Genomic DNA, 16,075 nt, shown 5'->3' with positions numbered 1-16,075 from the left:
ATAATTTGAATGCTTATACTGCATAACAATGGGAAGTTAATAATACAAACTATCTGAGAAAAGTAATTGTACTTTCTAGTTCACTACCTCTTGGTTTACCCCACACATTCAAATTAAAAAAAATCTTCAAACTAATACTTATTATTTAATAAATGTTTTAATAATAAAAAAGGACAAAGTAGTTGGGGCCTAATCCCACATGATGGAGATCAGGGCCTACTTTTTCTTCTATTAGACACAGGGTCTCTGGTTGTATTCCTAAGTCCCTGATCCATTTTGAATTTAGTTTTGTGCATGGTGAGAGATAGGGGTTTAATTTCATTTTGTTGCATATGGATTTCCAGTTTTCCCAGAACCATTTGTTGAAGAGGCTATCTTTTCTCTAATGCATGTTTTTGGCACCTTTGTCTAATATAAGATAATTGTAATTTTGTGAGTTAGTGTCTGTGTCCTGTATTCTGTATCCTGGTCTACCAGTCGGTTTTGGTGCCAATACCATGCTGTTTTTGTTATTATTGCTCTGTAGTATAGTTTAAGGTCTGGTATTGTGATGCCACCTGCTTCACTCTTCCTACTAAGGATTGCTTTAGCTATTCTGGGTCTCTTATTTTTCCTTAATAGGACTCCTATAGTGCAAGAATTAAAACCAAGAATCAATAAATGGCATGGACTCAAGCTAAAAAGTTTCTTCTCAGAAAAAGAAACAATCTGTGAGGCAAATAGAGAGCCTACATCTTGGGAGCAAATTTTTACCCCCCATACATCAGATACAGCACTAATCTCTAGGGTATACAAAGAACTCAAAAAAGCTAAACACCAAAAAAAAACTAATAACCGAATGATTAATGGGCCAAGGCATGAACAGAAACTTCTCAGAAGAGGATATTCAATCAATCAACAAATATATGAAAAAATGTTCATCACCTCTAGCAATTAGAGCAATGCAAATCAAAACTACTCAAAGATACCATCTCACCCCAGTCAGAATGGCAGCTATTATGAAGACAAACAAGTGTTGGTGAGGATGTGGGGGAAAAGGCACACTCATACATTGCTGGTGGGACTGCAAATTGGTGCACCCAATATGGAAAGCAGTATGGAGATTCCTTGGAAATCTGAGAATGGAATCACCATTTGACTCAGCTATCCCTCTCCTCAGACTATACCCAAAGGACTTAAAATCTGCATACTACAGGGACACAGCCACATCAATGTTTATATCAGCACAATTCACAATAGCTAAACTATGGAGCCAACCTAGATGCCCCTTAGTGGATGAATGGATAAAAAAATGTAATGGAATTTTACTCAGCAATAAAAGAGAATAAAATCATGGCATTTAGCAGGTAAATGGATGGCGCTGGAGAAGATAATGCTAAGTGAAATTAGCCAGTCTCAGAAAAACAAATACCAAATGTTTTTCTCTGATATAAGGAGGCTGACTCATAGTGGAGTAGGGAGGGAGAGCATGGGAGGAATAGATGAATTCTAGCTAGGGAAGAGGGGTAGGAGGGTCAGGGAAGGGGCAGGGGATTAGTAAGGATGGTGGAATGTGATAGACATCATTATCCAAAGTACATGTATGAAGACATGAATTGATGTAAACATACTTTATATACAAATATAGGTAAGAAAAATTGTTATGTGTAATAAGAATTGTGAAGCATTCCGCTGTCATGTATTAAAAAATAAATCCAATAAAATTTTTTTAAATAATAAAGGTAAAAAATGAAATCACTGCAAACAACAAAAAAAAAAGAACAAAGTAAAATTTAGAATGAAGTTATCAGAACTAAAATTGAATATCAAATATAAGAAACAGAGTTAAGATCATAAATCTAATTTTAGATAAAAATATTGTTGTTTTAATTCATTTCTCTTTTGTATAATAGGCTTTATTTGTCAATAGAAACATTAGAAATGAATTGAAAATTTTAGTAGATGTTACTCTGATTATTGCTAACATAATTATGGTTAACTGATTATGCTTAGCATGATTCCTAAAAATGATTACAGATAATAAAAATAATGAAAGTAAGCACATAAAACAGCTTACCATTTCACCATTTTTTCCAATATCTCCTTGATCTCCTGTTTCTCCCTAATAAGAATATAAATTTATAAAATGTATTATTTTTTAACAAAATTAGTCATGACTGCTCTTCTGTTTTCATTTTTATGTAATTATCAAAACATACCCTTAAAAAGGCAAAGGAAATCTGAGTTATTCAAAACTCTGTTACAATATTTCCATGGAATGTGGCTTTACTTCCATTTCCAGACATTAATAAATCATTAATAAATATTCATTCAAACAGTAATAAAATGTTATCTTAAACTACTTTCTTCTATTCATTACTTTTATTCACTTTAAAAACACTTTATAAACAAAATTTTTTAAAGTAAAATATTTATTTTATTTGTACTCTGTCAAAGGTAGTATGGTAGGCACTGTGAACAATGATATGAGAATAAAATTAAATTCTTGCCCATAGGGTTGCTCTATTTGCTCAAGTAGAAAAGGAAAATTACCACAGATAATTATAGAAGGATTATGTAGAGGCAAGCATCCTGTGAGTTTAAGTTGCAAAAGCTGGCAGCACTGGAGAAGTATTATATATTCCACAATTTTGCCGTCTATAGATCTCTTAAAACCCAAAGTTTTCCAAAACTCATTTGGTGCCAATCTTGACCTATTTGGATAATCTCAAGATCATTTATAGTCTTGATTTATTCCAATGAATCTGAATTCCCTTACACTTCATTGCAGAAATATTAATCTGATTATGTTGCAGTGTTTTACTGCTTGCAGGCAATGTTTGTTAAAACAATATGTGCACCATATTACTTTTCCAAAATCCAACAATTAGTGACTTCAAATAATGAATTATGATACTGTATCAGGGCCCTATCAATAGGGAATACTTAAGTGCTGATAAGAAATGGTCATTTTTAGTGGTGAAAAATGGCATGAGCAAAGGTGTAAGTAAATGAAAGGTAAAGGATTAAGTTTAGGGTACCACAAATAGTGAATCTGAGAGAAATGTAGTTTATCACAGAAATGGGATACTAAACATCAATTTCTGTCTAAAAATTATAAGTTATATTATAGTGTAGAGCGGTAAGATGCTAAGATACTGAACACTATAATCCCAGAAGATGTGTGGGTTGTGAATATTTATTTGAAATGGGTTGGTCTGATTGAAATGTATCATAAGTGTAAAATACACATTAGATTGTAAAACCTTTATACCAACAAAGAATACAAAATTATCTCATTGCTAATATTAACAGTGATTACATATTAAAAGGATAATATTTCGTATCTTGGGTTAAATAAAATACATTATTAAAATTAATTTCACCTGCTTGTTTTACTTGATAATGTGGGTCACATCTGTGGTTTACATAATATTTCTATTGAAGAATATTGATTTAATTGACTGAAATATTTATCATGAATAAATTACTTTGAGATAAACTTTCAAAGTCTACACAAATTTTCCCTCCAATTTTTGCGTGCATTTAGGTAAACAGAAAAGAATGAAGCATTTGAATAAGTTTGAGTAAGTTGTAGTATCTAGCGCTTGACAGAAAGATCATTAGACACCCTGTGTCTACTTTATGGCAGAATAACATATAGATTATTAATTTTTTTAGTGTTTTTTTCTTCCTCATCCAGAAGTTGCCCCCCTCAAAATGAACCCTTTGTGTTAGTTATTCTCAGAGGAGGTTTATGTTAATAGGCAGAAAGAAGTTATGTGCAGAACACATAACGTTCATTATTGCTTTGGTTTTCAGAAAGTAAAGAGAGGGAGAGGGAGGGAGAAAAGGACCAGGAAGAAAACAGAGATCTTAGGTTTCTGTGAAAGTTGGTGACCCTTAAACAACTCTCAAGTGGTTCCTCAGGGAGTTCCCAGTAAATAGTTACATGATGCACTGAATCACAACTTCTAGTGACAGATGGGGAATAACAAACATTACAGATTTTTTTCCATTTCCTGAATAATACAAAAGTAACCTAGGTTCTGATGCCATTCTAGGGAGGAATGTGACATCATTAATGAATAAGATTCACTTTCTTGCCAGTTTGACTGGATGGCAGCTCACAGTTGGATTCCCTGTGAACTGTCATTTAACCACAAATCTTATCCTAACATTCTTAATTAAATTGCATATCTATACAAATATGAATATAAATATATATATATATTCTCAATTGCCCTTTGAACTATTCTTGACATCTTACTGGTTCCCTGTAAGTTGACCTGTACTCATTTCATATTTGTATGAAAGTCAGACTTTTACCTTTTTGAAAATTTTAAAACTGATAATAAAATCAGATCCTTTACCTTTAAGCCTTCTGGTCCTGGTTCACCCACATATCCCTTTCGACCTGGTTTTCCCTATAAGAGAACCGAATAAAAGAAAAAAAAAGAGCTATGTTTAGTTATTCTCATTTCTGAAAGTTTTCTAAGGGTTACAAAATATAAACTACTATAAAACGAAATACTTCAAAGCTTATATTTTAGTAAAGATGACATAATTTTTTAAAAAGTCAGTTTTTAAAAATTATGTCATATACACTTATAAAATTATATGTAATTTTAAATAACATAACAAATATATGCATATATATAGCAAGTTAGGATGATAGGTGGTGGTAAATAAAATGAAGGAAAATAAATCAAGCAAGGAAGGAAATATAGACTGTTGTGGGAGTTTTATTGAAATTTTTGATATTTCCAGGGAAGAACACTAATTTATAACACTAATTTTCAGTCTCACTGAAAATGTGGCACCTAAGTGAAGTCTTAAAGAAAGGGACAAGTTATGTGGATATCTGAAGGAAGAACACGCAGGTAGAAAAAAAGCATTTGCAAAAGTATGTTGGCAGGAGCCGGGGTTGTGGCTCAGTGATAGAGCACTTGCCAAGCATGCATGAGGCACTGGGTTAGATCCTGATACCACATTAAAAATAAACAAAATAAAGGTATTGTGTCCATATACAACCAAAAAAATATTTTAAAAAAAGTATGTTGGCAACAACAAGCATATCTAACTAAAATGTCCAAAATTCACCTCTTAATTTAACCCTCAAACCTATTCTTGCATGTCTTCCTCATTTTTTTTGTTCAGTTATTCAGTACTAAATACAACACTAATTTACAGTATTGACTAGGTATGATTTTATTATTGTTATTCATTAAAAAAAACTCACATTTTTTCCTTCTAAAATGAAGTTAAATGAAATAACCCTCTGGCTCTCATTCTGTTTTGACTACAAAATTTAGCAATTTAAAGTTACATTCAGAACTTCCAGGCAAGAAGTTGTTTTAATTTTTACTTTTGCTTTGCTTAAAATTACTAATGGTTTCCGATCAAGCACAAAGAACTGAAAATCATTTTATTATTGTTAAATGTCAATTTTTAATTAATTTGAAGATATACAGGATAAGAAATCTAATTGAGTCCAAATTATTAAATGTCTTCCATAGTCTTTACAATAACATTTTAGTAATTCATTTGATTTACATTGGTTGGAAAGAATTTAAGTGAAAATATTCCTTTCACGTTTAATAATGTAATCTCACTCATCATGAAGCATATTAAGAAATAGTTATACAGTGAATTCACATTATTGAAAGAATCTCCTAGAATCTGATATCAGTGCATTTATAATCTCTTTGATATCAGCCATGCAGGGCATCAGTGATGGAATCGTAACTTCTGGTTCTATTTAAATTCTGTCACACTAAATTTATTTTGAGAGTGTTATACTTGAGTATGCAACACTGAAACCTTATTTTCACATTTAAAAAAGAGATCCATATCTTGCAGAGTTGTTTCAAGATTAGGGTTGATTCATGTGACATACTTAGAGAAATAATGGTCCCCAAACAGACCTTCAACCAATAGTAACAAGAATCATAAGTATTAAGTATTAAGACTAAGTAGACAAGAGATAAATATGGTTCTCTTGTTTTCTAGAGAAGTAAATTTAAAATAAGATCACTTTTACTGGGCTCAAATAACAATTTTTATGTTATTTTTCTTGCAAAAAATAAAAATAAGTCTTCTTTTCAACTGAATGGTAGTGATATATGTTCTAGTGAGATAAGGGTACAAATAAAATGATTACTGTTTCCTCAAAGGTAAACATTCATAAAAACCCTAAAATTTATTATGTTTTCAAGAAAAGAGAATGTGATGTATTTCATGTGAATCTAATACCTCTTAAAATAAATACATTATCTTAACTACTTAAATTAATGTAAAATTTGATCAGGCAGGCATTTCAAAAATGTTCAAATTCATCTTCAGAACTTGAAAACAATAGTTCATATAGCACAATATGGTATTATCCAATAAAAAAAGAGTCAAGAGAGACTTATCATTTGCTTTATATAATTTTACTGATACACTTAGAAAACAGACACTTCTAGAATATTAATAAAATTTATGAAGTATTTTTCTTCCTATTACTTTTTGAGAAACTTGTAAATAAATTTCACAAGTTACTAAAACCACTGAAAAATCAAACAAACATGTAATTAGGCATAGTATAATTCCAAATATTCCTGGAGAATTTCAGTTACTGGTTTACTTTATGGAGGAGATTTTATGACTACAATTTGTTATAAATTTCTGTCCTTTGCTACTAATAAAAATGTTATGTTATTAAAAATATTTTCAAGCCGGGTATAGTGGCACACACCTGTAATCCCAGAGGCTTGGGAGGCTGAGGGAGGAGGATGGCAAGTTCAAAGTCAGCCTCAGCAGTTTACAGAGGCTCTGAGCAATTTAGAGAGACTCTGTCTCAAAACAAAATACATAAAAGGCTAGGAATATGGCTTAGTGGTTAAGCACTTCTGGGTTTAATCCTTAGTACTCCCACCCCCACCCCCCAATTTACAGAAAGCTGTTTTCAAGAGAAGTACTTATAGATAATTATTTACATGATACCTACTCTAGGCCCCAATTCTCCAAAGGGTCCAACTGGTCCTTCTTCTCCCTTAAAAAAGATCAGAACATATCATGGCCTAAAATAAGCACTTAAAAATGTAATCACTTATTCTCTATATTTATTCTGGGATCTGAAGCTAATTCTGAGATATGATAAAAATAATGCTGTGATTTTCTTTTATTTTAGAATTATCCCATAACATTTGATTTTCTTCTGTAATAACATCTACTTTAAGAGGGACATGTGCTATTGGATTATGTTTAAGTTGATAGATGTGATAAGTCATACATGAAAAATTGGGAGTACAGAAGAGTGAAAATGATTACAATATCACAAAACCAGCATTAGGAACACTGAGACCATTCATTAAGAATAATCTTTACTTTGCTGGGTGCAGAGAGGAACTCAACTAAATTCTTAATAGACAGAAATCAATACACATTGCCTTATTTTAAAATTAATTATACAGAATAGTTTGCTTTAGGTACATTTTGATACTTAATCCACTCAACAAATATGCTTTTGAATCTTAAGGTATAGTGATTCACAGGCATATCAGACCTTACCCCAATGGGGCTTATTATCTACAGAATTTATTCTTGACTAATTTGTGGTCCAATATTCTTAGGGTAAAATAATGTCATAAAATATAAAATCTGGTGCATTATTATAAGGATAAAATATTATAGGTAGACACTAATGATGGACATAAAAAATAAAGAAATTCTAGCTATTGTTTTATAAAATAATAAAAGTTATGTATTCATACACCATTTACACACATATTTACTCAATATATTGATTTATTCACCTTTTAATAAATAGCTGGTTTTCATAGTTGATATTATATTTTAGCAACATATATAGACCTCCCTGGAATCATTAATCTTATTCATTTGATAAGCATTTCTTATTAATTCACAATTCAATTAAAATATAATTTAATAGGTCACAAATATAAAATAGTAACAAATAATATAAATTCTAATAAATATGAGTGAGATTCTGGGTTCAGATTCTTCAACATTCCACTATAGACCACTGACATGAATCACTTACAGAACACTGTAAAATGATTCCAAATTCCATTCCATAATTTCCAATACAAAATGGTAACTTGACATCCTTCATGTCAAAAGTTGTCCACACTAAGACAATGATTTCTTTAAGCAAAAACCAAAGTTTCATGAAAAATAAAAAAGGAAAATGAGAACCTAAAAGCTGTTGACTGGATATTCATCCCTCCATACCTGAGTTCCTTTGAGACCAGGAGGCCCAGGAGGCCCTCTATTTCCAAGGAGTCCCTATAAAAGAATATAGCAATGTAAGCACACAAAATAAACAATTAACCAATTAATATTTTGATCAATCAGCTCTAATCTGGAGATGGGTAGTATTTTTTGGTACCATTCATTTTTCATTAAGAAGTCATTAAACAAAATTGGAGAGTAGATAAAGAGAAAACTACAAGGCATTTGAAAATTGGGCAATACAGAATAAACTTATTTTTAAACAGTATGTTAAGGTCCAAATAATTTGTTGAGTATTTTATTTTAAAACTCTGCCTTTTTAGACAGAGTTTTTCTAAATTTAAAATAACGAATCCAACTGTTAATCTGACATATTAGAGTATCTACCAAGTCTAAAAAACAGATGGAGAGGATATATATCTGTTAAGAGACCAGCAAGGTCTGGAACTCATTATTCATATTAAATGTTCTTCAACTGATTTCCCTTTGTTATACAACCTGGTAAAAGGAGAAAGGCAATTTGCAGAAGAAAGTTACTCTCTAAATTTTATTAGAAATTTTAAGGCTATGAAATTCTTTCATTCATGAATATACATTAAATTGCTCTCTGAATAAAACCTTGTTCAAAGTGACTATAATTTAGGAAACACATCTATTCAACATGGTAACATTTTCTTATTTAGTTATTTTCTCTTAACTATGTTTCCTTAAGGAAACACTTCTTTCCACCTGATTAGAAGGGTGTGACTAGCCCTTACTGAAAATAGTGGATATGTGACAGGAATCTAAGTCAATCAGCATATTGTACACTCATAGAAACAGTAATTGGTTCCTAAGCAATCAAGTCACCCCCAAGCCAGTCTAGTAAAAGCAAATTTCAAACTTTAGTGAAACTGTTGGGAAGACTGAATAGCATTAAGGATGAGGTAAGCCTGAACAGTGGGAAACCATCAAAGGAGAGAGACTAAGGACGAAATAAATGAATTAAACAATGAAGAAAGGAGTGATTGGGCTCTCATGATATTGTTAGGGCTCTTGGGTATCATGACTGAATTCCTAAATTTTTCACACATTTACTTAAGCCTGCTTGAGTTATATTTCCATTAGTTAAAATTGAAAGACTCCTTATTGGTATAACGATTTCAAATTCTTCAATATCCAAAATACTGTTTTTGTAGAATTCAAAGTGAAAGATTTAAAGATTGTCAAAGACTGATTGGAGGTACAGAATGTAAATGTTTTTATACTTGAATCCTATCACACAATAGCTAACATTTAACCACTCAGTTCAGTTGTTTGTTCATTTTTTCTCTCTGACATTTTATTAATTTTTACTATGCATAAGACCTAATAAACTGAACATTAGGCCTTCAGTATAAATAAGACACAGTCTCTGTTCTCTCTGTTCTTAATGAATTTATAATTTATACAGAAGATGGTCCTTTAAAATAAAAGTTGTTAAATAGGAATTATAACAGAAGCAGAGGAATATGCAAAGTATAGAGAATATAGAAGAAGCAGCAAAATCCTTTCTGGAAGGATCAGAAAAATTTTCATATGTGCAAATAATTTTGTATTGAGTTATGATATGCTAATAAAACCATATAAATAAAAATAAGCATACACTAAAAACTTATAAATATCATCGTGAGGAGCAAAAAACCCCAATGAGTACAGGATTAGATTAGAGAAGTTGTATAACAAACTGAATCAGTTCCATATCCATGGTATAACCTGCTGAGTGGTTAAAGAGAAATCTGTCCCTATGCTCTGTGAAAATAGCTATTTACTCTGGGAAGCATCTTTGTCCAAGAGCCCTAATCAAACCGTTAGGGAAGAAGGCAAGCCTAGGCTGCTTGTCTGTCCTTTTCCAAAACCAAATAATCTTAAATGAATAATAAAAACTGAATTAAGAAAAAGCATAGAGTTATATTCTATTTATAAGAAACATACTTAAAATATAGAAATATAGGAAGACTGGAAGCTCACACACATACCCACAAAAGACATGCAAGGGATTTACTGACTCAAAATAGCTCAATATATTCATATTAGACCCAGTAGATTTTAAGGTAAAACAGATTATTAAAGTTAAGTGAATCACTAAAAATAATAAAGAGCTATATTCATCACAAAGATAAACTCTCAATTCTATGCATGTAATAACATAAAGTCTGAATATTAATAACAGATAAAGATAAATCTATTTTCGGGAATTTTTTAAAAAAATATTTACTTTTTTAGTTGTACCAATACTTTTATTTTATTTATTTATTTTCATGTGGTGCTGAGGATCGAACCCAGGACCTCGCACGTGCTAGGCAAGCACTCTACCGCTGAACCACAACTCCAGCCCCTCAGGAAAATTTTAATATACTTTTCTCAATAATTAATAGATTAAGCAGACAAAATCATAAGAATAAAGAATACTTAAATTAGCAAATACTTAAATTTGTTAAATTAGTAAATTTGATCTGGTAGCCAAGTATAGAGCACAGAAACTCTAAATGCAAGTTTGCACAGTCTTTTGACACACAATCAACATTTGTAGAACCAAAAAAAAAAAAGGCCATAAAAGTCTATCAACAGTAGTGTCAATTAGATTGTAAATCTATGTAGTGAGTTTATCATGTTAAAAACCTGATTTTTCCAGGTGTGGGGGTGCATGCCTGTAATCTGAGCAGCTTGGGAGACTGAGGCAGGAGGATCACGAGTTCAAAGCTAGCCTCAGCAACTTATAGAGGTCCTAAGCAACTCATCGAGACCCTGTCTCTAAATAAGATATAAAAAGGGTTGGGGATGTGGCTCAGTGGTAAGCACTCCTGAATTCAATCCCCCATACCAAAATCAAAACCAAACCAAACCAAAACAAAACAAAAACCTGATTTAAAAAAAATATAAAATGCCTACAACCATAAATTGAGTTTTACTAGGTATATAACTTCAGTTTTCTTATCTATAGAATCATGTTACCACTGGCATAATAAAGTTTCTCTAGAAATAAATAAAACAATACATGGAATAAAACAAGGATTCATTAAGTTTCCTTTCTACTTATACATCATACATTGATTAATGTTTACAACAGTTTCTGAACTGGTAATTCACTTATCAGCACCACTCATTCATATTGATAATTTACCATTATTATTATTCCTAAAACTTCTCTTTCATCATCTCATGGCTCTAAAAAAATCTTTCATGAAATAAAAGAGTAGAGTTTTTATATGCAATTAAAGTCAACTTACTGTCAGTTTAAAATAGATTGTTATAACTGTATTTTATGTAAGTATTATAGTAACTACATAAAGACATGCAAAAGAAAATGAAAAAGGAATAAAAACCATGTATGAAACAAAAAGACAGCAAAAGAGAACAAAAGGGATAAAACTCCCATAAATAGGAAAAAGAACAAAATGACAAAAGTAAATTCTTTCTATCACAATTACTTTAAATGTGAGTAAATTAAACTCTAATAAAAAGACATAGAGCAATTGAATAAATTAAAATCCAAGATCCAATTATATGTCGTCAAAAAAGACTTGCTTTAGATTTGAGGATACACACAGTGTTCACAAAAGTGAGAGGAGATATAGTAACACTATAACAGTAGATTTCAATACTCCACTTTTCAATAAAATGGAAGGAATATCCAGACAGACCAGTAAGGAAATGAACTAGACTATAGGCAGCAGTTTCTGCATCTGAAGATTTAACCATAGATCACAAAATATTTCAAAAAAGTTTAATGTGCACTGAACATGTTCAGACCTTTTCCCTGTTACTATTCCCTAAACAGTGTAGTATAACAACTATTTACATAACATTTACATTATGATAGATATTACATGTAATATAGGGGTTATATATATATATATTTACATAGGTTATATACATCTTTTAAATAATATGTACATGTATATAATATATATACACATAAATATTTTATATATATAATGTCATTTCATATGAAGGACTTGAGCACCACGGATTTGGGGAATCCATAGGGGTCCTGGAACCTATTTCACACAGACAACAGGGGATGACTGTGTAGACCAAATGGACCTAACAGACATACATAGAACATTTGCATCTAAAAGCAGTAGAAAATTTATTATTTTACATAAGGAATATAAGTAACATTCTATAGTATACATCATGTTAGATCAGAAAACTATTCTTAGCAAATTTAAGACAACTAAAATCATACCAATTATCTTTTTCCAACCACAATGGAATGAAACTCAAAATTAATAGCAGAAGGAAAACTAGCCTATTATCATCACTTCTATTCAACATAGTATTGAAAGTCCTAGATAGAGCAACTAGACAAGAAATAAAAGGCATGTGAATTAGAAAGGGTGAAGTAAAATTATCTCTAGTCATAGAAGACATGATCTTATATGTGGAAAATATCAACAATTCCACAACAAAACTGTTAGAAACAAATGAAGTTACCAAAGTTGCCAAATACAAAATCAACATATTAACATCAAACAATTTGTAAAGGAAATCGAAAAAACAATTCCATTTATAGTTGCTTCAAAAGTGATAAAAAACATAGGAATAAACTTAACCAATGAGGTGAAAGACTTGTACATTGAAAGCTATAAAGCACTGCTGAATGACATTAAAGATTACACAAATAAAGGGAATGACATGCTATTAATGGATTGTTAAAATGTCCATACCACTGAACTCGATTAATAGAGTCAGTGATATCACTATCAAACTCCAGAATTGTCTTTTGTAGAAGAAAAAGTAGTCCTAAAATTTACATAGCTCAGCTGGGCTCTGTGGCGCATGCCTGTAATCCCAGTGGCTTGGGAGGCTGAGGTAGAAGGATTGTGAATTCAAAGCCAGCCTCAGCAAAAGTGAGGTGCTAAGCAACTCATTAAGATCCCCAGCTCTAAATAAAATACAAAATAGGACTGGGGATGTGGCTCAGTGGTTGAGTGTTCCTGAGTTCAATCCCTGGTATCCATTAAAAAAAAATATAGCTTTAGAACCACAAAGGACTTTTGTTATGGTTTGAATATGAGGTGTACCCCACCCACCCTGAAAATTCATGTTAGGCAATGTAAGAATGTTCAGAAGCAAAATGATTTGATTATGAGAACTGTAATATCACCAGTGGATTATTCCACTACTGTATTGGGTGGTAACTATAGGAAGGTAGGATATGGCTACAGCACGTAGGTCACTGGGCATATGCTTTAGGGGGTTATGTTTTGTCTCTGTGAGTTCAATCTCTGTCTCTGCTTCCTGGCTGTCATGAGGTGTGAAGCTTTCCTCTCCCTCACCCTCCCACCATGATGCTCTGCCTCACTTTGGGCCCAGAGCAATAAAATCAGCCAACCATGGACCAAACCTCTGAAACCATGAGCCAAATTAAACTTTTCCTCCTCTAATTTATTCTTGTTAGGTATTTTGTTCATGAGATAAGGAGCTGACAAACACAAACCGCCTCCCTCCCCATATAAAAAACAATCTTCTAAAAGAAGGAAAAAGCTGGTAGTTTCATGCTTACTGATTTCAAAACATATTACAAAGCTTCAATAATCAAAATAAAATGGTAATGGCATAAAAGTACACAGACAAACAGGTCAATGGAACAGAACAGAGAAACCAAAAATAAATCCAAGAATAACGCAAATGATCTTCCATAAGCGTGACAAGACTACACAAGGATAGTCTTTTCAACAGTGTTGAGAAAACTGTATATGCACATGGAAAAGAATAAAATTTGAATCCTTATTGTTACATCATACACAAACATCAACTCAAAATGAATTAGACTTAAATGTGGGAATAAAAATTATAAAACAAAGAGGTAGGGTAAAATTTTCATAACATTGGTCTTAAAATGATTTATTGGATATGAAACCAAAAGCACTAACAACAAAAACAAAAATAGACAAATGAAACTACATCAAACTAAAAAGCTTCTGCACAGAAAAGGAAATAAGCAACAAAATAAAAACCAACATACAGAATGGGAGAAAAAAATCTATAAGCCATATATCTGATATGAGGTTAAGATACAAAATATGGTTTTCTATAATTCAATAGTAAAACCACAACACAACTAAAAAGTGAGCAAAGGACTTTGGGGTCTTTATTCATATTCAAAAGAATTGAAAACAAGGTCTTGAAGAGACTTGCACCTTGCACTCCTACATTCATGGAAGCTTTATCTATAATAGCTAAGAGGGTAAATCACCTAAATATCCATTTACAGATGAATGAATAAATAAAGTGTGATACATACAAACAATGGAATATTATCCAGTCATAAAAAGGAACTCCTATCATATGCTATAAGATCAATAAGCCTTGAAGACATTATGTTAAGTGAAATAAGTCAGTCACAGAAAAACAAATACCACATGATTCTATTTCTAGGAAGTAACTGAAGTAGTCCAAAATTATAGAATTAAGAAGTAGAATGGTGGTTGCCAGGGGCTGGGGCAGGGGGCAATGAGAAGTTGTTCTTCAGTGAGTATAGAATCTCAGTCATGCAAGATGAAAAAAGAGATCTGCTATACAATAATATGTTTACATGTGAAGTATTATCATATAATACTGCAATGTTGAAAAATTTAAGAACCTAAGTTACATGTTACAATTGTTTTTAAAACTACACACACAGAAAACTTCCATGGGCTTGTTAGTATTCAAGTTCCTCAAATTCATATTTAATATCTGTCATAAACAGTCTCCTTTTAGTCAGACAGTTTTACTCCTGCCTTCTATGTTTGTGCTGATTTTATACCTGTTGTTTAGTATGTCTTACTTTTTGGCTCCAGTTGGCCAAATTCAATTTCTCCAACTTCTCCACAAAGTCTTTCAGAAAGATGGCCATAGAGACTACTCTCTTCTTTGAAGTCCTCACTGCTCTCTTATCTTGTTGCCTAGTTATTATACTTTTTAATTTTTCACATGTGGCAGACTTGTGTTTACAGATGACTATAAATCCCTAGTACAGAGAAGACCATGTCTTAATCTTGTTTTCAAGTCACTACTTAACACAGAACAAACAGTAACACAGTACAATGTTTGCCTGTTATACAAACTCAATAAATACTTCTCAGTTGAGTAAATGCTGCCTGGAGAATAAAATGGTTAATAGAAGAAATTTGTGATTAAAATCTTGGCTTAGGGGATGGAATGTAAATATCCAGGACTGAGTTGATGTGATCTTGTTATGCATCTCCCTATTATCAAGTTAGCTTTCCACACTGATAAATACATGGCATGCTGTAAGGATATAGTATAAAAGCTATTTCCATATATTTTGTAACATAAATAGTAGGCTTTCTTTGGAAATTACTTGGGGTTGTTGTATGAGAGACAATAAGTCAGTTTTGACATGTCAAATACCATAACCAAAGTAAAAACATAAACCATCAAAGCAACAAATATATTATTCCTTTGTTGACTAGACAGAGGATATTTATTAGGTCCTCTTATTTTCAGAAGTAAGCAGAAAAGGATGTGGCTTTGCTAATGCTTTGTGATTTCTGAAAGCAGACTACCAAACTGGGTGGCTCTCAAGAAGACTTACAGAAGTATGTTTAGTGTCTCTATACAAATATACATACACATACTACTCTACAGTCAGTAGAACCACATTTAACACAAGTTCCCAATGCTGGTTTGAATTTTTTGTTAGCTGGCAGAAAAATTAAGAAAAAATAAAGGCTTCTTGAACTGTCAAATGTTTCTGGAAAGAATCCAATTTGCAAAGATGGTAATTTTGTTTTAATACAGAGCACATGATTTTCTTGATGTCCACATTGTAGAGGCTTGACAGACCTTTAGTAATTTATATTATTCCCTTTCCAAATAAGACATA

At 31.7% G+C, this 16,075-nt stretch overlaps 1 protein-coding gene across 1 annotated transcript in view; it reads right to left on the bottom strand.

Annotated features, from left to right (window-relative positions):
- The window catches only part of COL24A1 (collagen type XXIV alpha 1 chain), a 421,320-nt gene that overhangs the window by 209,757 nt on the left and 195,488 nt on the right, over positions 1 to 16,075 (bottom strand). Inside the window, exons 23-26 of the mRNA XM_081305079.1 lie at positions 8,218 to 8,271; positions 6,971 to 7,015; positions 4,353 to 4,406; positions 2,057 to 2,101 (exon numbers count right to left, since the gene is read on the bottom strand). Coding sequence (XP_081161205.1) covers positions 2,057 to 2,101; positions 4,353 to 4,406; positions 6,971 to 7,015; positions 8,218 to 8,271 — 198 coding nt within the window. The remainder of the gene's footprint in view (positions 1 to 2,056; positions 2,102 to 4,352; positions 4,407 to 6,970; positions 7,016 to 8,217; positions 8,272 to 16,075) is intronic.

The sequence above is a fragment of the Spermophilus citellus genome (genome assembly GCF_964194105.1).
Source record: "Spermophilus citellus genome assembly, chromosome: 9".
NCBI classification, from domain to species: domain Eukaryota; kingdom Metazoa; phylum Chordata; class Mammalia; order Rodentia; family Sciuridae; genus Spermophilus; species Spermophilus citellus.
The sequence above is the reverse complement of the archived record's forward strand: the minus strand, read 5'-3'. Positions and strand labels throughout refer to the sequence as shown.